The 24,164-nt window shown below is 33.0% G+C and overlaps 1 protein-coding gene across 1 annotated transcript; it reads left to right on the top strand.

The window, feature by feature from the left end:
• Window positions 1-13,491: 13,491 nt before the first annotated feature.
• Window positions 13,492-20,934, top strand: LOC113403207 (ionotropic receptor 75a-like). The gene is made up of 14 exons (XM_026643675.2): window positions 13,492-13,655; window positions 14,229-14,379; window positions 15,461-15,556; window positions 15,626-15,705; window positions 16,592-16,719; window positions 17,642-17,699; window positions 17,842-17,957; window positions 18,353-18,561; window positions 18,630-18,677; window positions 18,846-19,030; window positions 19,249-19,387; window positions 19,841-20,003; window positions 20,142-20,330; window positions 20,805-20,934. Exons 1-14 carry the CDS (start codon window positions 13,512-13,514, stop codon window positions 20,896-20,898), a joined length of 1,800 nt encoding a protein of 599 aa, XP_026499460.1. The 5' UTR covers window positions 13,492-13,511; the 3' UTR covers window positions 20,899-20,934.
• Window positions 20,935-24,164: the final 3,230 nt, after the last annotated feature.

The following is a 24,164-nucleotide window of genomic DNA, read 5'->3' as shown; positions in this document are numbered from 1 at the left end:
AATCTAAAATAAGAGCATGATAAAACAAAAAAAAAAAATATGATATACATTACCATGCAAACTTCCACCGAAAACAGCAATTTACCTTTCATTCAATCAACTCAAATATACAAAAAAACATTTAATTTCATAAACATAACCCTCATAATAACACACGCCATATAAATGCAAAAACCGTGAACCATTATTTTTATAAATAATAGTACGGAACCCTTCGTGCGCGAGTCCTACGCGCACTTGGCCGGTTTTTGTTTAAATTATAATTACTAAAATGACACACTTTGCTAAACGTAGTCATAAAAATGTTTTACAATAGACTTTAAGATACAAACGTCCAAGTATTGTAGACTGCCTGCCTGCGGATATCCTGCAACTGCGGTTTCCGCAATACAAGACAATGCTCTCAATGCGTAATCGGCCGTCACTTGTCGTACAACTGTCGGCAAGTGGAACGGCCTGGCGGCTCCAAGTGGAACGAAGTTAGTCGGCGTTCGATCCGCTTTTAATGTTTAGTTTCATTTGAATCTATTAATACAAAGCTAATATAATTAGAGAAGGAGAGAGCAAACAGATGTTATATTTATTTATAGCGTTATTGATTGAAATGTCATTTTGTAGATATTTAATAAATAACTGTATTCTTAGTGACGTGTTATCGGATTGAATGCAACATAGTAAAGTAATTACAATTTTATAATCGGGACCCCAATAACTTTACCTATCGGTACATTACTCTGTTCTTTGTAATCAGTTATATATATTTTTTGATATAGATTCAAACTCAAACTCAAATTCCTTTATTCAACATTAACAGAAGCATTACACTTACTTATTGATAGTCAAATTAAGATTAAGTGTACAATAAAGTTAGTTAACTTGTTATATATTTTAGGTTGAAATAAATATAAAAGAGCTTCGTAAAACAGCTATAGCATAAGGATTAGTCTTATCGTAAACTCGTAACTAGCAGAAACAGTTTATATTTTGGAATTATTCGATTTAATTACGCAAACAATATACGTGATTGTTTCATTGTTTGTGCTGTATGCGTTCCTAAACCTTTCATCCGATTCAGTTGACAATTTGTACATTTGTTGTTGACACTTGCGTGGCGGTTTCTGGCATAGACGAATAGTAAAGCATGTCGGATATTAGCCACAAAATAAGGATATGTGTTTGCTCAATTTTTATTTCGTAATCACGCCATGTTTTTTAATTTACATATTTTATTAGTCTAAGTATTACAGATTACGCGAATAATTTATTTCTTTTTGTTTTTTTTTTTAATTCTATTTATTTCTGGCACAGATTATTTTGCCAATGATTATTTGTTATTTTTTAATTTAAGAATAAGTTAAAGTGACAGTTCGCCAAGTTTCATAGCATTTACAGGCGATCTTTCTACTCCTTTATTTTATGGGACATAAAATATTGTTTTTATTTCAAGTATAGTTGATATTTATTCTCAATTTTAAGTTAACTAGAATGTATTTACATGTTGTTAGTGTTTGGTACATGTACGTACACAAGCGGTTTTCACGCGACACGACAATGCTTTCAGCTCGTAATCTCGAAGCAAGGCCGCAATTTGTCGACGATTTGCTGCACTATTGTCGACAAGTGGAACGTAAAGGCGGTTACAAGTGGAACGTTTCTTTTTAACTTCGTGTTTATTCAGTTAATGTTGTTAATTTTACTCTACGTAATAAGAGCGTTTGTTATTAGTTATTTGACGTCATGTCTATGAATAGAGCGACTCGTTGATGGCACTCTAGTGAAGCGTCGCGTCTATTGCAGAGACTTGGCTATTTCGATTTAGAAGCAATCGGAATATTACTAGTTCGATGAATATTATTTAATTAAGTATTAGAAGATGATTTCATATATTCGTTGATAACAGTTACTGCAAGATTATAATACTTTATATCCTTAAAATATTAGTTCGAAACCTGTAATTGACTACACGTCTAATTGTAGAAGGCCATCCAAGGAGTCTTTATAATTATAATATTTTTTGAAATTATTTATTCACACGTGACTCACTAACATCATACAAAACATTTTTATATTGCTAATTATGCCTGCGATTATACTAGTTTTAAGATTGAGTAGCCTTCGAACCGCAAGGTAATATTTATTTTATAATATTGCTTTTTATGTGTTCATAATATATCTAAAATGTTTTCAATAATTTATTAATGTTTGGTATTAATTCATATGAAATAGAAACAGGTAAGTTTTACTAATGATATAGTATAATAGCTTATGTCCCCGTGTCGACTGCGGGGATGAATAGGGGTTGGAAGTGAGTCATGAATACAAAATAAGGTAAGGCTGCGTAATTAAATTTCATAAGTATATCATCAAAAGGAAAAAAATGGGAATTGTTTGGTGTAATGATAGCGCAGAAGGTACGTGGGGTCCCGATGACATTTGCATTTGTCAAAGAGATTTTTTTTATTCACCCTGTGTATCGTTATAGTTTTATCACTGCTCCCTTCGTGACTTCGCCCTTTCGTACGGAATATTATACGGAGGTACAGCTGTGCCGGTACTGTGGCATTGTGCGGGACAATCTGCAGACTACCTATTTATTAATTATTCTACCACTTATCTACACTAACATTATAAATGCGAAAGTCACTCTATCTGTCTGTCTGTTGCTCTTTCACAGTCAAACCACTGAAACGAATTTGCTGAAATTTAGTATGAGCCTAGCTTGATCTCCAAAGAAGGACACAGAGAACTCCAAGGAAGGGCAAAAGCTTTTTTATGGCTAATACGTGACGACCAAGAAAAAACGCGAGCGAAGCCACAGGTACGGTACTAGAACGCTATATTGCAGTGTTTCGATTTGAAGAGTGAGTTAGCTAAATATATGTTGAATACTTCTAGTATGTTTCCGGACAAATATGTCCTGCACATTGCCCCGGGATGTAAAGAACCGCCGTGCCCAGTTTAATTAAAATATATTCAGAGGTTTTCAGAGATTTGTTCACCGTGCGCGCCCAACAGGCAATGTTTTATTAATTTTAAGACTTTTCAAAAAAACATTTGTATCACAACATCACGTGCTATTAAGTATATAAATTAAAGGTTTGTTTTAGTTTGCTGTCTAGCTAGTAAGCCAATGGGCTTAGTGGTTTACTTATAATATAATATATTAAACTGAAGTTTGAAGTTGATAGTGTCCGCACTTTTGTGCTTCAATGAACCCGTAAAGCCATTACCGCTCCGGTGTGTCAGATTGTGAGGGATATGAGAGATATAAAACAAGTAATGTTTGACCTTTGGAGTTGTCATTTGATAGTGGCCGTAAGCTTGGAAGAATTGAAGACGTTATTATATTAATGGTAAAGTTAAATAAATTAGATAGATTACATTAATATTTTGTGTTTACAGTTTCGCTAATGTAAATAGTGAACTTGCTAAGAGTAAACTATATTGGGTTCACTTAGCGAGTTTCATTACAAGCAAAGTTCTAAACAGTCGTGAGGACAATAATCATTAATTCTCACAAAATCCTTAAGCGACGATTAATGCGGCAAATTTGTATAAATTATGGCGGCGACACACGTAGCGGTCACGTCGCAATTTGCGCCCTTCTAAATCAGCCCGGAAGGGCTTAGCTTAGTAAATGGTGCCCTTCTAACAATATTTAACACTCTCGCCTAATTATACCGAGTCTTTATCGCACTAACGATATAAATATTTGACATGAAATATATATATTTTATAGATTATTCTTTTGGACGTTCTTATTAAAAGTATGTACCTGATGCCGAAGTAAAAAGACACCCCAATTTAAAAAATATTTAAGCTAATTTAGATAATAAATAACTAGATGAGCCTGACGATGTATCACGAATATGTAAAATACTAACTCAAGGTTTCCTTGTCGGCGCTTCTCGGAAAAGTATACTTTCCGCATCGGAATTAAACAATAATTGTCCACATATAATAATATTGTAAAATGTAGAATAAAGAATAAATAGGTTGATTGACATTTAAAAAAAAATAGTATGCGTGATTCGAAAGCGAAGATAGTGGGTTCATACCCGCAAGTACCTCTTGTTTTTAATTTGTGTTTATAATTAATCTCACTCAAGAATAATTAAGAAGTAATCGTAACAAATTATTGTATCCGATCATTTACTGTTAAAATGCTTACTTTATTTAATGTTCTGCGATCCTTAAAAACTAAACAGTTTTAATCCTATCTATAACAAAGTCCTTAAGAGTCCTTAATGGAATCATTAAAGCCACCAAAAAATAGTATTCCAACGAAATCATAACAAAATCCTTTGCAAATAAAAATCTGAGCTAAAAACTAGAATTTAAAATCGGATAATAGGGGACCGAGACCACAATGATCCAAAAGCTACACTAATTTCTAGTGGCGCGTGCTAATCGCGGAGGTAAACATTAAACGGAGCACTGAAAATGTTAAATGCTAAAAAAACTCGTTCCAGCGAGGCGGGCTGGCCGCTGCAATTAGCATATATATTGTCCTGAGCGACGCACACGCCTCTTTTGCTTTCATCCTGGAGTTCTTGTTACACCGATCATTATTTTCGAAGTCAAACTTCTTTGGGCGAAAGAAGACGAAATTCATCGTTCCTTTTGCAACGTACGTTTGTTGTATGTGTTTAAACGTAACATTTCAATTTCACATCCGTAACGTGTTTTAAGTTGCAAGAGTATACTTTTTTATTGAATTGATCTTGCATTTTTGAAATTGTGCTTCAAGTTTAATATTCACCCTAACTGAACTAAAGCAGCGTGGTTGAACAAAATTAGATTCAATGAAAGTGAAGGAAATTAAAAAACCTATTTATTTAAAAAAAATAGGTTTTAGGTTACTCTATTTATTAGTTCTGAGTATGAGCAATATATTTTTATGGCGCGAATAGTAATTGCATTATAACTTTTGGCATAATATTTTCATTTAAAATAAACTACAAGTCGTCATTTCCTAAAATCAGAGTGAAAAAATGACAGGTATATTATAATGATTTTATATTCAAGAGACACGAAAAAATGTATGATCTCATCAAGATGTTATACGCAAAAAAAATGTTCATAATCTAGATTCTACCGAGAACAACCAGCAAATATTTAGTCAATTTTATAAATGACATTACATAGTCACAGACATATATGCAGATCTTCCTTCACCTCCGAATGTGAGATGAACTGTGTGCCCGTGAAAATGTGCCCTTGGTTCCATTTTTTATTGGCGATACTAAGGCTCCTAAATGGTTCCCAAATAAAAGAAAAAGAAAATCGAAAGACAGACAGAGGAGAAAAAGGCACTAAACCATTTCGCCTTTGCCTATTTATATGGATAAAAGGTATATTGGAGTGCGACGGTGTGACGGGCGGCGAGACTGCAGTGTGACCGTAGAGAGACCTACGTGGTAGCGAAAGCTCGTTCCCGGAGCGGTACTTGTTTGCGCCATTCTCTTTTATAGCCAACGTCAAACAAGCGCCTCATATAATTCAGTATTGAGCAATTGAATGAGAGAACTTTTAATTGTCCGACATTTCTAATGAAAATTAAGATAAATGTTTTGACACTGTTAATAATCCATACTAATATCATAAATGCGAAAGGAACTCTGTCTGTCTGTTTGTCTGTCTCGCTTTCACGTCAAAACTACTGAAATTTGGTACACAAATAGTCTAGAGCCTGAGAAAGGACATAGGCAACTTTTTATTTGGAAAAATGTGCTGTAAAGGGTTGAAAAGGGGGATGAAAGGTTGTAAGTTGTTGATAGTATTCTCATTTTTAGAACTCGAAGCTTAAAATTTATATTTTAGGCTTTACACTTATAAACTAACTAACTAAAATTTTGGAAATTTTACCCCTAAAGGGGTGAAATAGGCGTTGAACGTTTGTATGGAAGTCCGTAATTTCTTAAGTTAAAAACATGAAACTTTATTTTTGGGATACTTATTAAAATTGAGTAAATACGTATTAGTATTTTTTGATATTCTACTACTAAGAGGGTGAAATAAGGGTTGAAAGTTTTTATGGAAGTTCTCATTTTTACGGTAAAAATATGAAACATTATTTTTGGGATACTGATTAAAAATGAGTTGATCCGCATTTAAGCGTTTTAGGATATTTTACGCCTAAGTAGAGAAATTGGGCAGACATTTCATATATAGAATAGTCTGGACGTCCGTCATTTTTGAAGTTAGAAGAACGTAATTTTATTTTTGTGCCACTGATTAAAAAAGGAGTTCATTCGTATTTAAGCGTTTAAGCTGGATATTTTACGTCTAAGGGGAGAAATAGAGGTTGACATTTCGTATATAGGATAGTCTGGAAGACCGTCATTTTGGAAGTTAGAAGCATGAAACTTTATTTTTGTGCCATTGATTAAAAATGAGTTGATACGTATTTAAGCGTTTCTTGATATTCTACCCTAAGGGCTGAAATACACACCAATGTGGTATACAAAGAGGTATTAAATTAACGTAAATTTTTAAGTTAATTTGTTATGTCAATGGACTAAATATAATATAATAATAGTAAATTGTATCAGCGATGGTAATTAGCGATAGTTGACGCTGTAAGAAATGTTAAAACCATCCCTTACATCGCCAATGCGCCACTAACTTTGGGGTCTAAGATGTTCTGTCTCTTGTGTCTGTAGTCACACTGACTCACTCACCCTTCAAACCGGAACCCAATAATACTAAGTATTGCCGTTTTGCGGTAGAATATATGGGGAGTGGGTGGTACCTATCTAAGCGGCTTGTACCCAGCACGATGTACAAACTCTCTTTAGGTCTTTATAATTAGTTAAATATGAATGGAAATCAAGGAAATGAACAAAAAGCTTTTATCATTTATACATTATAAGGGAATACAATTAACGTTTCTCTCAACATACGATTTAAATGTATCTGACGTCGTATTTATTACACATTTTACATTGTTCGTTTATATTTTTACAATTTTTAAAATACCAAAAAAAAAAAAAATAATATTCGCGTATAATGAAAATGTATAGGTACATAATATCAGTTACATAAGAAAGTTAAAAAAATGTACTATAAAGTGGAATACTGCGTGAACTAGCGAACCGTTTCGGACAATTTATAACAATATTCCCCGGTAATGGTCTAAGTAAGTCAGTTAACAGGAAATTCGTAGAGCCATTTAACGTAAAAACGATGTGCCACTATGTGGACTGCTCAAAACTCTCACGGGTGTGAATTTATAATATATTAAAATAAATTTTAGTTAAGGAAACCAATAAACAAAATACAGACATAGAATTTTGTTATCAAAGTATTATTATTATTGGAGTAGAGTCAGCGCTTCGTACTCCCAAGGCGGCCCAATAAATATTTCACATAAAAAACTAGTTTAACAAAAAAAAAAATACTAACATAAATCGGTTACACTTAAATGATCCCAGGACAATTTGCGTATTAGAGTTAAAACGGTGAAGTCCTGAAGCAAATATATGCAAACAGTTTTCAACTACGAACGAACAATCCAACGATTGACAAGTAAAACACGGCTATTATGCCAAGTTGATCGGGTCCCGTTTAATCAGAATTTGTAGTAGTTTGTCTCCATATTATATTTTTAAATATTTATAATTGTATCATTTATTCAATAATACATGAACTCTCTGAAATGCTAATTGAAATTAGATTATTTAATTTGACTTTAATCTCTATTGTCATTGGCTGATGGCTTATGATGACGTGAGCGGTGGCCAATGAGCCTTCGGTATTTAGTCATACTATTTAATCAGGCTTCGCTAATTATTTTAGAAACGTTTTATATATTATAAGCGATACCTGTCAAGATTAATCCTAAGATCTTTATTTACTACCGCTATCTACCACTCTGTGAGACCGAACCTTCAAAAAAGAGCTTACATCTGCTAGCCCCCCGGTGTTGTAGATGTCCATGTGCGGTGGTAGTCACTTCCCATCAGATGAGCCTCCAGTTCGTTTGCCACGTGCACCTAAAAAAAAGAAAATACAGCATCAGCAGTTTATCTTAATAAGTATACACACAGTGTTCCATACAAGCTTTTCATCCGGTAAAATGAGAGTTACTTAAAGCAGACTTGAGTGTTTCAAATTATGATCACGAACAAGAACAATAGTCACCGTACGCCCGTGTTATTACTAAAATACACACGAAAATCGACCCCTTACGTCAAATATGCCGGAACTCGATAGCTATTCTTTCGCTGAACAGCATTGCCTTTTATTACTATTAATATAAGGTACAACTTAAGCTTCTAAGCTGAGTTTTTCAACTGTCGAGTTTAATTTTAAAGTTGAAAAACTGTCAACGAAAAAGGTACGTATAAAACGTACGGCAATATTGATGGCATATATTAAATTAATGATTTTCAACAAATATGGGGAAATAAAATGTATAATCAGGCTTCGTTCCTAGGAAAGCGTAATGATTGAATTAATTAAGAGCTGTGCTGATCCATTATCAGGTGATGTTTGACTGCCTTCTTATTATGATAATGAAGTCCTCCTGACAGGACTCCTTAGGCAATGACGAACATCTGTCCGGCATATATTATAATCATATAATTTCCGATAGAATTGCATTGCCTTTTCTCTCTCTATCTGATGGAACGGAAAATTCGACACGACCGAAAATAATTTAGGCGCCGGACATTACGTGCACCCTGAACCACGGGAGCGTAAATATTTCCAACTTATAGAATCCTCTCTGATACTGAAAAATTATCGAGGTTAAGTTAACAAGCTAGTAAAACATGATTACAGAAATCTTAAGATTTTTATTATCGCCCTATGTAATTTTAACAATTTTTTACATAGCCAATGCTCCACCAACCTTGGAGACTGAGATGCTACCTCGCTTGTGCCTGTCGTTTCACTCACTCTTCAAACCGAAACACAACAATACTTAGTATTGTTGTATGAGGAGGTGGTACCTACCCTGACGGCGTAGCACGAAGCCCTACCACCAAGTAAAATCACGAGTTTATATCATTAGAGTTGTAATCACATCTTTAGAGTTGAATGGTATTTGCATATTGCGTTTTTATCTGTTATTTCGTTGAGTTATCACAGCATGTTTCATTCGGTATTACCGATATCGTAAAAACATTTATTCAACTTGCAATGAATGCATGAGCTACGCATGTTTAATTTTATCCACGGTATTATCTTTTCACGCTTTCATCTGTAGTTCCGTTTTGGTTAATGGTAACATTTTTACATTGTAATTGAATTAATGTTGATGAATATAACTTAATTTTATTCGAATCTGTGAAAACTCTATAAACAAATTTCTATTTAATTGAATTTGTTAAGATGTGTGGCTCAAATATTGCAATTGATTTGGAACTGGTTCAATTCAATCGTTGAGCTAAAATTTTGACAATATTGTCAATATCAAGTCTCATCAGTTTCAGCTCATTTTTAACTACCAAAACCAAGACGTTGTCCTGCCTACGTAAGTATAGCAGGTAATTAGACATTCAATAAATAATCTTATAGCTAAATTCAATCCACGGCCTGAATGACATTTAGTCAATAAATATTCCATTGATATATTAAAATAATTAGCTTGAGAATCTCCTAAAAGACAGAGATGTACTCAAAATTTGCTGTTAATAGTTAATAGTAATTTACTATTAATTTAAATATTTAACCAAATAATGTTCTTATGTTTTTAACGCCGTGAAAACCCTAAGTAAGTATTTTACTAATAAAATACTCTTACCTTTTAATATCGTTCATATGTATGTTCGGCGCTTAATTTATATAAACGTTTTTTAGTTTTCCTCACGCGTTTCACTTTTTTCCCCATATTTATACAATTCAAATTTATAACAAATAATATAATAAAAAACAAATGCCTAATTACTACTACACTATTTTAACTTAATATATTTATTTACAAGAAAGAATAATATTTATTATAAGAAAACATGAAACAATGAATTTACAATTAAAATTACTCGTAACGTAAAAAATATCTTGTAACGTAATGATGGGGCGAAAAGATCGACACGTCTGTATATCATCAGGTCTCGGCCGGCAATGTCTGTACACGGCGTTTACGCAACATGCGCATTTTGTTCGAAAATAAGAATATCTGATTTTAAATAAATCTATTGATTTTAATAAAAAAGTGACACAGGAGTAAACTAGTATATTGCTTGTAGAATAATCTGACAAAAAAACAGAATTATTGAATGTATATAAGTATAGTTATCATTTGTTAAAAGATTTTTTTAAAGGTAACTTTGTGATTTTTTTCTTTCGTACCAAATTAATTACATCAAGTTTTCAAAATAACAAATAACTAGCAAGTATCCTGAAGATTATCATATATTTTTTTCATTAGGTTTACCTCATTGAATCATATACTTTTTTGCATTATAAAACTTGCATTTAGCTCATGTAGTCCCCTTAAATGGCTAGGCTTTTTGTTAAAAGACTAATAGGCTGCATGGTATGCACTACAAGTCCTGTATAATTGTATTTTATAATATTCACGACCAGAGCCGCAAGTGATGAATAGTAATAAATATAAAATCATGTATTTAACTCGTGTGTTTAATTGTTTGGTTTAAACAGAATGACGTATTGTAGTTTTCATGTCTACACAAAAGGTTTTAAGTTTATAAATGAGAGCTATTGAAAGTTCAAATTTGCCTCGTGGGACCCATTCGGCTCGCAGTTTAATTTCTTTGTTAAAACAGCTATAAAACGAACTATATATATTTTATAATGTAATTAAAACTTTTTAAATTGAAATGCTGGTTTAAGTAATCTTTTAATTTTTACTTTTATATATTAAACATAAAAAATATAAAAATATATCTGTGTTTATTTAAAAAAATCTTCTGTACTTATAAAAGCAGATGCAATTTTTAAAATTCATATATAAAACCGAAAAGCTTTTTTTTATAAATCGTAATTCGTTTACAAATAAAACTATAAATTAAAGATTCATACGTAGGTGCTTGTTTTATAATATGCAAACATTTACGAAATGACTTTACAAAACTGTTTTCAAACGTGTAAAGGTTGTTAATATAACTGAAATCGCAAAGTGGCTCGTAACATAAGCGTTGTTTTATGATGATCCTCTTTAGTGAATACGGCTTATTTTAGTGCCAAACCAAAAGATTATGCGGTGTAAAATAGCATTTGGTTTGTTTTACTCGAAATTTTCGTGTTTTCATATTTGAAAGCAACTATAACATAAAATAACATTGGCAGCCTGTAAATTTCCCACTGCTGGGCTAAGGCCTCCTCTCCCTTTGAGGATAAGGTTTGGAGCATATTCCACTACGATGCTCCAACGCGGGTTGGTGGAATACACATGTGGCAGAATTTTGTTGAAATTAGACACATGCAGGTTTCCTAACGATGTTTTCCTTCACCGCCGAGCATGAGATGAATTCAGAGGTTGCCTAGGCTTGAAGCTAATATCATCGGTTAAGATGCACGCGTTTTAATCGCTGGGCTATGTCGGTTCTTGAAGCAACTGTATTATGCATTAATTGGTGTACTTTATTAATTTTGATTCGGTTGGTGTCTAGCTTGTTCTATGTAGTCTTCATATCCTCATATCTTAGATGTCATTCAAGGCCGGTAAAGAAAAAATATTGATTGATATGAATTTCATCCTCAGTAGTAAAGCGGCGTTACAAAGTTTGCACTCATGCCTCGGAATGCACGAAATTGACCATACACCTCGATCTCATAGGCTTATGTGAGTAATTGAAAGTGTGCCCTTACTTTCCTATACACTTGAGAACTATACTGCGTCTTAAGATAGAACGTCGTGTTAAAATATCGAACAAGAGTAATGTATGTGTATGTTTCTGTGTGTGTGTGATTTCAGGTCTGAATGTTTTAGTCAACGGTTATTATATTCGGTTGGTATTTATACAATTAGACTCTGCAAGTTATAGGAGTAGTTTGTTTAATGTTTTTGTACGAATATTCGCATATTGTTAGTGAATTAATCAATCATTTCCACTTATTAAAACAAAATTACATATCAAAATTAAATCAGCCTTGGGGTTAGAATAACTTGTATTGTATGCTGTGACGGCAACCGACATGACGCTCTCTTATGTCTGTAAAACTGTACATAGATTTTATGTTTAAGCAAAACTATGTTAAATTCAAGTCTGTTTAGTTTAAATTATACTTGATCAGTGTATTTGATTGACAAGAAAATGGCTGTGGTTATGCAAATTATATTTCATTTACTGAAAGTTTCGCAGTCATTTGTTGATCGCGTGTCTTCAAGGATTGTTCAGGTACGTACATATAGTATAATTCTAAACATCTACTATCAATGCTAGGAATTACTAATATTCATATTTTCCTCCCTAGTTGAGCTTGAGGTTTACGGTTTCAACGATAGTCTAAGACATTTTTAAATCATCGTCTATTTTTAAGAGTGAAAATATTTTACTAACGCCTGCTGGAAAACTCGGTAAGAATAGATTTATTTTTCACGAATCATTTTTTTACTATTTATTCTATACGATTAAATTTGAAGAGCAAGCGTAATTCAATAAAAAATATATTTTTTAGCTTATTTATTAAATAAAATGAAATCAAATAAAGTTAAATTTACTTGATTGGTAAAATGATTCGACGGTACTTATAGAAACTTATTTGACTGAATATTATACTACTACTATTGTATACCCTTACAATTCATTTCATTTTTATATTCGGCTGCCGATATCGTTTTTCTAACCATTTCGTTTATATATTGCTTTGTAAAAATATTTGCTGATTAATTAATTTATATATATATATATATTGAAATAATATAAATTTAATTACATTGTTGCTTTCAAATTTACAAATAGAATTCACATTTGAAATACAGACCTTCCGTAAACTATAAAATTGCACGATTTCATTCTGTCAAAAAAAATAAAAAATAGTTTTGTCTTCTTGGTATAGTGGCTAAATTATAAGAGCACAGATATCGAGATCTTAAGTTCAAATTCCGAGGAAATTTCAAAAGACTTCCCTTTTCCCCTATAATAGCCGAGAGTTTGCAAGTTACCACTATCTCCTGCTTCTGAAAGCATGCTTAGCTGCGCCTTGATCTTGTTCTCTTTCTAATCGCGTTAGATTGGCACCTCATCGGTGGTACTGTTTCAATTGTTAAAGATTTTTTATAAGATGATATGGCGTGTGATGGTGGCATGTTTGATTGTGAAACTTGCCTTACTACCTCCAGCGGCGTCAAGTGTTGCCGCTGATTATTTTACCAACAAGCATGCTCCTTATGTGTGCTATTTTACATGTGGATCAAAAGTCAGTAAGTATAAATTTGCATAGTTATACACGTCAACTGACTGATACATAGAATGGTGTTGGACAATTGGACGCATGTTAATCGCTTTATCCGTTAACGATCAAGCGTTTGAAATTGGAATACTCCAGGTTAAAATCAATAATATTTTACAGATAACAAAAAGACAATAGACGTTTTAATGCACAAAGGTATAAGAGTATCGATGCAGTTAATTGATAAAAATGGCGATGAGCGACTCGAGACTAGCTTGCTGCAGTGGATCGCTCCGGTCGGAGTACTATTGGAGTGGGCTTGCGACAATAGCGAGATTGTTCTAGAAACGGTGACTAGTGTCTAAAACTTGTAATTAGTTACTCTACAAAATAATATATCGAAATTAGTTTTAAAGTTGATGATGCCTTTTAGTTTTTTTACCTACTTTTAAACGATTATTCAACTATGAATTAAAATAGATGCGGTTTTTTTTTTAAAATAAAAAATAGATAATTTTTTAAGTTTATTGTATGCATTATTGTTAAAAACTTGTGTTATATTATTGTCTATATTTATATAGACTATAGTCTATTAAATACTAATGTGCCATTATACTATGAATTAAACATTAATATATAACGTTAAATATATATCTGTCTATTTATTTTTGAATAAATTGGTAAAAAGTATACATAGTATTTGATATTGTATTATTGTTTTAACGTAGCTTGTAGTTTAATCGTTTATTGAAAACACATATCTTAAAATAGCAAATGTAACTATTTATATAAACAACATTGAAACTAAAATATACACAAAATATTATTCATTAATAATTTTAATTTTTACTTTAGATAGAAGAGATTTTATTTATTATTATGACAATATTTGATCAACAAATGTATATTTTTGGTTCCGCCAGGCGTCCAAGAAAACGCTATTTGATTCAATGCACATGTGGCTTATCTTGGAAGACGAGATATCGAATGGAAATAAAAACAAAACCTCTATGGATATTTTAAAACGAATGAATCTAAGTGTCGATGCTGATGTTGTTGTAGCTACAAATAAGGGTATGTTACATAGAAGTAGTGTAATTTATTTCAAATCGTTAAGCGTGTCAACATGCATGTTACAGCAATAAAAGCTTAGAATTAGAGATCATAAAATAACCTTTTACTCTATCGTCAGATAGCGATACTTTGTATTGTAGTGTTGCGGTATGAACAGTTTAAGTACAAGAACAAGGAACATAACATTTAACAACCCTACTGGCTAGTCTTAAAGTTGGCGGCGCCAAGTTATCTTTCATTTCTCCAGTTCCAGTGTATGTAGACAATGGTATAAATTTATTTAAATACTTTATTCACCACCACAAAGTAAATGGGACAAAAAGCGGACTTTATGCCTGAAGGCATTCTCTGCCAGTCAACCTTTAGGCCAAACAGAAAACTACGAAGGCTGTAATTAATAATTGACAAAACATAACAGTATACATAATTATATATAAAACTCTAAATATATATATATATATACACCCATAGTATCTACGAAATAAATATTGATCTATATTATCTACAGTAAAAACATATAAATAGTAATAGGTAATACTAACTACGAACTGGGGGCTTCCTAAAAAATATTGGTGTGTATTAAATGTGTTTAGATTAAAGTAAATATAATAAACTATCTCAAAGATCACAAGCGTTTGTATATTAAAGTAATTAACCATTTATTTGAATAAGATAGCGATTACACCATATAGAGTTATTCTGTGATATTTCACTCGGAAAGAAACTTAATTATTACTCATGAATCTTTGAATTCGCGCACTAAAAATATTTGAGATCTTATTCATTTTATTCTATTACATTTAAAATCGTTTTTAACAAAAACAAAAATAGATAACTGTGGTGTGGTGATGGTAAAAAATCATCTTATATTGTTCGCCCTTAGTTATGGTACTTATTCCGTAAATCTCATTAAATACCTGAAGGGAAAGGGAAGTATTTTTAAGATCCATGCGAAGCCAGGGCGGTCGCTGGTATTTTATAAATAAATATCATCCAATAGGATGTGGTAAATGTAATAAAAAAAAAAACATATTTGAAGATAGGATAAGGCTCCAAATTATCATTTGTAATTATTTCGCAGGGGAACACTACGATTTGATAGATGTGTTTAATTTCGGTAAGATTCAAGGTAACGATTTGGAGAAGAAATACATAGGGAGTTGGAGTCCGGGAGGAGGTAAATAATACCGGGATAAAATATTCAAAGCCTTGGAATTTGGTGCTGATTCGTGTTACACAATTTCAGGTCTGAACGTTTCGTTGAGCGGATTCAAATATTATGATCGCTGGGATTTCCACAATTTGACGCTGCGAGCCATATCTGTGGTGTGTTGAATGTTATTATACCGATATTCGCATATTTTAGTGAAAATATTTTAAATAAAATCACATAGGAACAATGTATTTCAACATTACATATACATACATATGTATAACTCAACTATTTCGTGTTTTAATATTTCATTCCAATTGTTTTTTTATGTTATGTAGATCCAGGTATAATATTTACATTTTGGACATTTTCATAATATAACCATGAACATAACTGTATTCAACTTTGCCGATTCATAAATTCAAAATCATGATGAAAATATACTTTATTCAAGTAGGCTTTCACAAGCACATTTGAATCTTCATTTTATAGAACATTATTACGTAATACTTCTATCGGTTCGAAATATAGATTCTACCGAGAAGAACCGCCAAGAAATTCATCTCATTTGTTTAAAATAACATAATAATAACAGATTACTCAACGTTACATTATATAGCAATATATAAGCGTGGAGCTAATTCTTGTTGACTTCAGGCAGGGTATATTATATAAAAATTGTATGTAACTGACGTAACTTTGCATTGAAAAGAGTTACAACTGCAGATGTTCTCTTCTTTTAGGTAGAATCTATATTTCGAACCGGTAGCTTTACGTTAAATACCATTCTATAAAATTACTGTTGCTTGCTAAAAGTTCTTGTAAAAACCCATTTGAATGAAGAATATTTTTGTTTAATATTGTTTATATAATAGTGTAAAGTATACTCTGTTTTTTTTATGATACATACATTACCGTAATGTTTTTTTTTGCTTACGTTTTCACTTTCAATTGAAACGTCTTTTGACAGTAAAAACGTAACGTTTATAATTAACTTATCAATATATATATATATATATCCTTTTTAGTTTGATTTTATTAACAAGATATTTTTTACAGATTTTGGACCGCCCTAAAGTGTTTAAGCCGGAAATGTTATTAGATCTAGGCTATACAGTCGGCGTGTCGGTGATGACTAAAATCGTCACCCAGCAACTGTGGGTGCTTAAAGAAATGCATAATTTTAGGTATTTTAATATGTCTATCTATAAACTAAGATTGATTAAGATAAATATTTTATTTGATAATGGGCGAAGAAGACAGTCGTGAGTTGGAATCTGGACCAGTAGTATTCATGTTGCTAATATTTTGTATTAAAAGAGTCATCTCGTAATTAGCCTGAAGAAAACATCGTGAAACTGTGGACTGGCAGATTAATTTCTATCATATGACTTATCATCAAACGGAGTAGCATGGTAACTATGGTCTATCTATAAGTTTTATCCTTGAGATGTTCTTTAATTAAATAGTCTTCTAAGAATAAGCTATTCTTCTACAAAATTTTCTAATATTGTTGATGAGAGTTATGACTTAACACTGTTTTGTTAAATTGATACTTTAATCGGTGCGTGTCGTTATAATAAACTTCAATGGGCCTGAAACTAAAATGATCGAATATATTTTAAATAAATTTATATTTAGATTGTTATATTCCGGTTTATAGTTATAATTCGTCAGAGCAGTGTAACCTGCTTTGTGAATATACATATATCATATATATGTAGGCACTAAAGAATATCTTCTAACATTTTATAATGTAGGAATTCACTTTTAAATATATGTTTCAATGTTTTTTATTGCATTTTATTAAATAAAGCAAACTTACCATCTGGTGTCTGCTGCCGGCAAAGACCTCCGCCCGAAGACATTTGTAAGAAGATTGTAAGGAGTGTAAACCGTTTCACACGTTGTTAGTGCACCGCTTTCGTGGGATGAAGGTGTTGTATACGTGTGTCCTAGTGCCTCAATCATTATTTCAACTGTATTCGCAAAAACGAATACTTTAATACAAAATAGGATAAAGACAAAATTATGAGTGCGATCAAATTCGTAGGTTCGCTTAGTAGGATCAATTGATAAATGTAAAATAATTTATATTTTATTTACCAGATTTAATTATACGATCGCCGGCCGGTGGATCGGTTCTCCAAAACGTAATTCTACTTTGGTGAGATCGTCTTTTATGCACAGACTTTTCTTAAACAAAAAATTAAATATTAAAATATTCATTCCAAGTTCTGCATAGTTTAGTGCAGTAACGCTGAGAATGCATGTCATTTAGAGAGATAAAATTCAATTTTATTTTGCAGGCGGTCACCAATTCCCTGTTCTGGGGCGAGCAAGACATTTCGTGCACTTGCGCCAGGATATTCACACAGTGGTTGGATTGGGTGGACGTATTCTTTCCACCGGCTACTAGACTAGAGTAAATCACTAGTATTTTCGTTGGATATTCAATTCATGAGTTGTTTTTTTAAAACATTTGTATTTAGTTTTAAGAAATACCAAACCATTTTTTATATACATATATTGCTTCGGAAATTGAAGGTAGGCCGTCAAATGAAGGTAGGCCATTGACCTTCGGTTGTCCTTGGATTTTTTTCAATTGTTCGTCTTATTGGGCGTTTGATGTAGGTTGTACGTAAGAAAAACTCTGGATCTATAAAACTATTATCCAGCAAAATAAAATAGTGAGCAGTCTTTGAATACTTTTAGGCCGCGTCTTGTCCAATAACGTAACGAGATACGCAAACAATTTTATCTAATAATTAAGCGGATTAAACAATTTAAACATAATCCGATTTTGAATTATATTTGTAGGACAAAGTTCTATTACTTAATCCTGGACAAAGGCGTGGGAGATTATGAGAATCGGTTCTTAACGCCACTCTCTGCCGGAGTCTGGTGGTGCACCATCATTGCGTGCGTGGCTTGCACTGTGATATTAGCTATAACCGCAGTCCTGGAAGCCAGAGACGAGCCGGGTCTATATGCTGCTTTTAGCGTATTTGCGGTTATTTGTCAACAAGGTAAAAATATATCGGAAAGTTTTAAATAGGCAGCTTGTGCTGTTATTAAGCGCTCTTTTTTGTTTCAGCATATGAAGACGGAGTGCAGTTGTTCGAAGAAGCTACTTCGAGTCAGGGTATCTGAAAAAACATTGAGTATTATTATAGCTGGAAATATTAAGCGACTTCTTTCGATACGTGCAGATTTTTTAGTATAAAAATAATCTCAGCTGCTTTGGAATCCCGATTTTCGTGCACGTGTTTCATTTGGCTCTGAGGATGCATATTGTTGTTAAATATTCCAGGTCGTCGTTTAATTCTTCTAGTAGTAGGACTGATGAGCATGCTCTTGTACAACTACTATACTAGCAGCGTGGTGTCCTGGCTACTCAATGCTGCGGCGCCCACTCTGGCTGATATGGATGCCTTGATCAGCAGTGATTTGGAACTTGTGTTTGAAGATATCGGATATACGAGGGGTTGGCTCGATGTATGTAACTGATCAGTTGTAAATATTAGCTTATCATCCTTAAATAATGTTTAATCTCAAACAAGCATAGCAATAATTACACGCAACGTATTCTTAGTTAGTTTAAAATAAAAAAAATATGTGGTAGAAAAGCTATGAAAATTTATTGTAAACTATGATTGATGTAAATTTACTGATTAAGAATAATTTTACATATTTGATATGTTTTTTGTGTTTAGAATCCCGGATTCTTTTACTACAGCGGTTATAAAAATCCAAAGGAAGATTATTTGAGAATGAAGAAAGTGACAATGGCAAAAAGAACAACAGCACTTCTACAACCAGCGGCTGCCGGAATAAATCTGATTCGAACGGGGGGTAAAAAATATTATTTAACAATTTGCAGTTTTATTCTGTAACAGATACATTATAAATATTTAAAATAGAACCTTTGATCTTTCACCCCAGTTGTTGAGCCACAAAAGGGATGAATGAAAGACGAAGCGTGTAGCGGAGATGAGAATATTGAGAGGAATCTGTGGTGTTACGCGAATGGGTAGAGTAAGGAATGAGTACATAAGAGGAAGCTTGAATGTGGCACCGAGAGTTTGTGGCACCGTTGTCGCGTAGTATTGGCAATGTAATATTTTTGATGTTGTGAACACCTACTAACATGATGTTATAGATATAAAAGTTCACCATTAATAGATACTAATATTACAAAATAATGTTACCCACTATACATGCGTGATGATTATATTTGATAGGTATTCGTAGTTCATGTCACATAAAGTACCAATTCTAAACATATTTATTCACCATTATTTTCAGACTACGCGTATCACACCGAACCCTATACAGCGTATCAGGTCCTATCTAAGACGTTCGAAGATAAGGAGTTATGTGAACTAGGGTCGTTGCAGATGATGGCACCCGCTCATGTCTACATAATGGCGCAAAAAAGGAGCCCGTATAAACAATTTTTCGTTTGGAGGTAAGCAACCAATATTTTTTTCTGCTAGCGTATTATATTGTCTAATGTTTATTATAATGAAATTATCGCATTTGATTATTGTTTCTAATTAAAAAATAAATGTAATGTTTGAAATGTAAAATCTCGAAACGAATACAGTTTGATGCGCCTCTTGGAGCGAGGTCACACGTCCGCAGTCCGCGCGCGAGTGAGCGGCGACGCGGCCCGCTGCTCCGGCCGCACGCCGCGCGCGCTGGCGCTGGCGCAGGCCGCGCCCGCCTTCGCTGTCCTCGCTCAAGTGGCAGTTGTTTCCTTAGTCATTTTACTGTGCGAGATTTATCGGCACAGGTATTCGTGGTTTTACTATTGTGTATTATATATATAACATTCGTGTTAGCCGGAATATGTGTTCAACGGGTGGAGTTTAACTGAAGATCGAGGTTTCGAAGTGAAACGCCTCTGAGTGATAATATATCTTGTACTCTACGGCGAAATTAAAAAATCATTAAGTAAACACGTCGCCACATACGGGTACGGGCCGGGTATCTGCGTTATGCGTACGAGTAGCGAGATGGAGTCTGCTCCTGACATGACAGAAGAGTGTCACTGAACTTAAAACGTATAGGTCGTTACTGAAATTTTAAATGTCATAAAATATTTAAACAAGTAAAGTATTAAATCACGACTAATTTTACTTTTTCAATTAATTTTACTAACCCATACTTCCGTATAAGACATACTTTAAATACAATCTATCCCTTTGTCGAATGTCGGCGAGGTGTTCCGATAAGTAATAAGACAATTCATCAATATTATTTTCAGAGCCCAAGGCAAAAAACAAGTCGGAGGAGCGCTCAATAATCGCGAACATAACGCACAAGAGGCACGACGGAGGACTGATTCCCTGGGAGCATAAAAAAACAATAAAGGGAAAATATTTGATGGCCCGAGCCACGAGGAAGGCTACCTAAGCTCGTCTTCATATCGCCAGCGTTTCGGCGGCGTCGCTTTCTAGATCACTTCAGTTTTCGTCTCGTTAATATGTATTTACGTGTGGCGTGTAGTTGTGTATTAAAAAATAAAATTATAGCTCATTACAGAACGATATTATTGTTTTCAGTCACTTGTCGTTAGTTCATAAAGTAGATTTATAGTCCAATCCACATGTGTTTCGGGAAAGAACCCGATTCTTAGTTTTAATTACTTATTCATATTAACATGTATCTTCTTAAGATTGTTTCTGTGTGCTTGCTGCGTGAAACACCTCCTCCACCCATTTTAATAAAATGTAGAAATATATTTGAATGTAAAATGAATGTATTAGAAAATTATAAACCGCGCGTCGGCCGCCGGCCGCGTGTGGCGCCTGCGAGACGCGGCCGGCGGCGGCCGTGAGTAATGGAGGCGCGTCGGCGGGCTATCTGAATCGCGCGTTATAAATGACGCGATCAATTCTTGTTTACTCCCGGGGCCCTCATTGAATACACCCCCGCTTAGCTCGAGCTGCACTCGACTTTTGTATATTAATAAATTTGAGAAGGTAGTTTGGAGTTAAAGAGATCATTTCGTCAATATTTTGTCGGTATTTATGGCTTTTTTAATCGAAATACTTGATAAAGCGGTTTTCAGTAGTTGTTTTATTGGGATGTCGAAGTGTAATGGATTATAGCAATAGATTTTTAATTTCAATGATTAATATGATGTACATTATTTTAACAATTAGAGTAATTGAGCAGAATGACTAGGAATAAACAGAGGTAGAACGGCGACAGCTAAACTACATACAGGCAATTTCTCGCAAAATTATATAGAATATTTAATATAAAGATGTTAAAAAAAACGAAAATACAATATTTTAATGCCCTTATATTTAGACTGTCAATTTTATATTGATTTCATATTTAGAATTCGTTTTATCATAAAGTGTTTAGAAGAGGTAAAATGTAATTGTTATTTTCTAACAAAATATTACTAGCAGTGATGAAATAATTTTAAAAACATATAAAAGTTAAATATGCAATATAAAGGGAGCCTTTCACGACACCGAAAGGTTGAATGAGACTTTAAAATAAATAATTCATTTCATTTAAGTCTGTACATAAATAAGTAGATACATTACACCAGAAAGTGAACGCTCATTCTATTTACACTAACTTACTTGTGGTTATATACATAATACATTTCGTAAAAATATAAAAAATTTTGGTGAGCATGTCTTATCACGGCTCCGCTTCAAAATAGTTTCAATTGGTTTCTATAATTTCCCATCACTAAAAAGTGTAACCTGTCCAATATTATGGTTGAAGACGATCTTTGACCAAAAAACCTACTAATAGTGTATTATAATAACTTAAGAAGCTCTGTCTAATTGTATTTCTGTTACGCTTATACGGCTAAACCGAACCGTATTGAACCGAATTTGATGAAATTTTTATGTAAAGGAAATAAGCGTGAATCTCAAAGAAGGACATAGGATAAGTTTTTTACCTTAAAACCTACGTCCGAAATGAGTGTAATTAGTATTTGATAATTCGTTGCTTCGTACGTACGAGATCAAAACTAAAGTTCGAAGGAGCACAAAATGCACAAGCGGTGCAAAATCAGTAGGGTTGTCGATCTCGAGACTTATGTACTATTAATATTGAATGGCTATAGTAAAAAACTTCTAATATTCCAAATCCCTGCGTTTCAAATAGTTTTTTTTTTATTTTTTATTAAAGAATCAAATTTCATAACCGCCATTTCAGTCTCTATCTATTTTATATTCGAGTCTTTACTTTAACCACGTAATGTCGGGTTGACAAATCCATATTTACGTGATATTAAAGTGCGATAAACTTCGGCACGCTATCTGTATAAAAGTTGGTTTAAAAACAACATATTATGTCATTCTCCAACCTATAATAGTCATAAGCAATACGTTGCTGTATTTCTGCGTTCAAGAAGAACAAACTGGAGAATAGATATTTGCATAGCCTATAGATAGCACTATTTAGTAGTGCTTTACTGAATAAAGTTCTAAGGAAATATTCACATTTTTTTGTAGCAACTCCAGTCATTATTCTTTCTAGAATTTTCCTTGTAATTTTCTTTGCCAGAATCGTATCTATTCTAAACCTTTTCCAGTGTAGTTAAATGAGGAGATTCAGTTCGAGGAAAATTGTGCAGAGGGAGTTCTCGCCAAGACAGTTAAATATGTCTTCAAAAATTAAATGTCAGAGATATTAGTAATGACGTTACACAAAGACACGTACCCGGATGTCGACAAATGCATTTGCATACAAATGGAAGTGTCGCTCGGTATTTTATATTACTTAGAGTGAGGGAAGTGTGCTGTTTGTCTTTCGTTCCTTTATTACGTTTTTTAGGATGAATGTACTTATTGAGCGTCTCTTATTTAATTTTAAGGAATCATTTACGTCGAGTTTGATTAGGCATGTTGAGTTAAGATAAACTCCACGAAGTTTATAATGCTATCAACCATTTGGTTTTCCCTTACGTTGTTTGACAAATAGTGTTTGATAATATGTATATTTCGGCGAGATAATTTTTGGGAAGCCATACCACTAAATGTGTTACATTTGAAGTAAATACTTTGGTCAAGTACGGAAATGACGAGAAATATAACCAACTCCTTGCGTTCTCAGTGCACTGTCAATCATAAAATCTAAATTGTTATATTCTTGGTGCCTGTATTTATAGGTAAATATATACCACCTTCGTTAACATTGGGTGGTCAATTTATGTCATCGTATTTTAAAGGAAAATGCTTGTTATTTAAATCTGACCAGTATTTCAGGTCAATGATCCGGGTAAGAAAAACTAAAGTAATTTAAATAATATTGTTATTAAATGTAAAAGATTGCGAGTATTATTTAGATACTCGTAGGTGTCTTATATTAAATAATAAAATGTTAAACTAGCATAAATAAAAAAATTAAATAAAACCTATATTAACAATTTTTTTTCTTGTAATTACAATTATATTATAATAATCAAACATTTATACACATCAAATTTATACACATCAAATTCCCTTATCGTAAAATAACAGAGTCGTGTATGTTTAACAATGCCTATCGAACGGTAGACCAAAGCTCACATAATTAACAAACTGCTATTTCAGACGCAAATTCGCATCGCTACCGAACTAATTAGCGGGCCGTAAGAATCTCCAAATTA

Source organism: Vanessa tameamea, chromosome 6 (assembly GCF_037043105.1).
Source record: "Vanessa tameamea isolate UH-Manoa-2023 chromosome 6, ilVanTame1 primary haplotype, whole genome shotgun sequence".
NCBI lineage: Eukaryota > Metazoa > Arthropoda > Insecta > Lepidoptera > Nymphalidae > Vanessa > Vanessa tameamea.
Note: the sequence above shows the minus strand (reverse complement) of the source record. Positions and strands in the feature narration are given on the sequence as shown.

What these genes read in the sequence shown, in the direction of transcription:
- LOC113403207 (XM_026643675.2), top strand. Translation starts at nt 13,512, where the DNA reads ATGCACAAAGGTATAAGAGTATCGATGCAGTTAATTGATAAAAATGGC. An exon ending in AAATCTGATTCGAACGGGGG is followed by an intron (nt 19,388 to 19,840) that starts GTAAAAAATATT and finishes CATTATTTTCAG; the next exon opens with ACTACGCGTATCACACCGAA. An exon ending in AAACAATTTTTCGTTTGGAG is followed by an intron (nt 20,004 to 20,141) that starts GTAAGCAACCAA and finishes AAACGAATACAG; the next exon opens with TTTGATGCGCCTCTTGGAGC.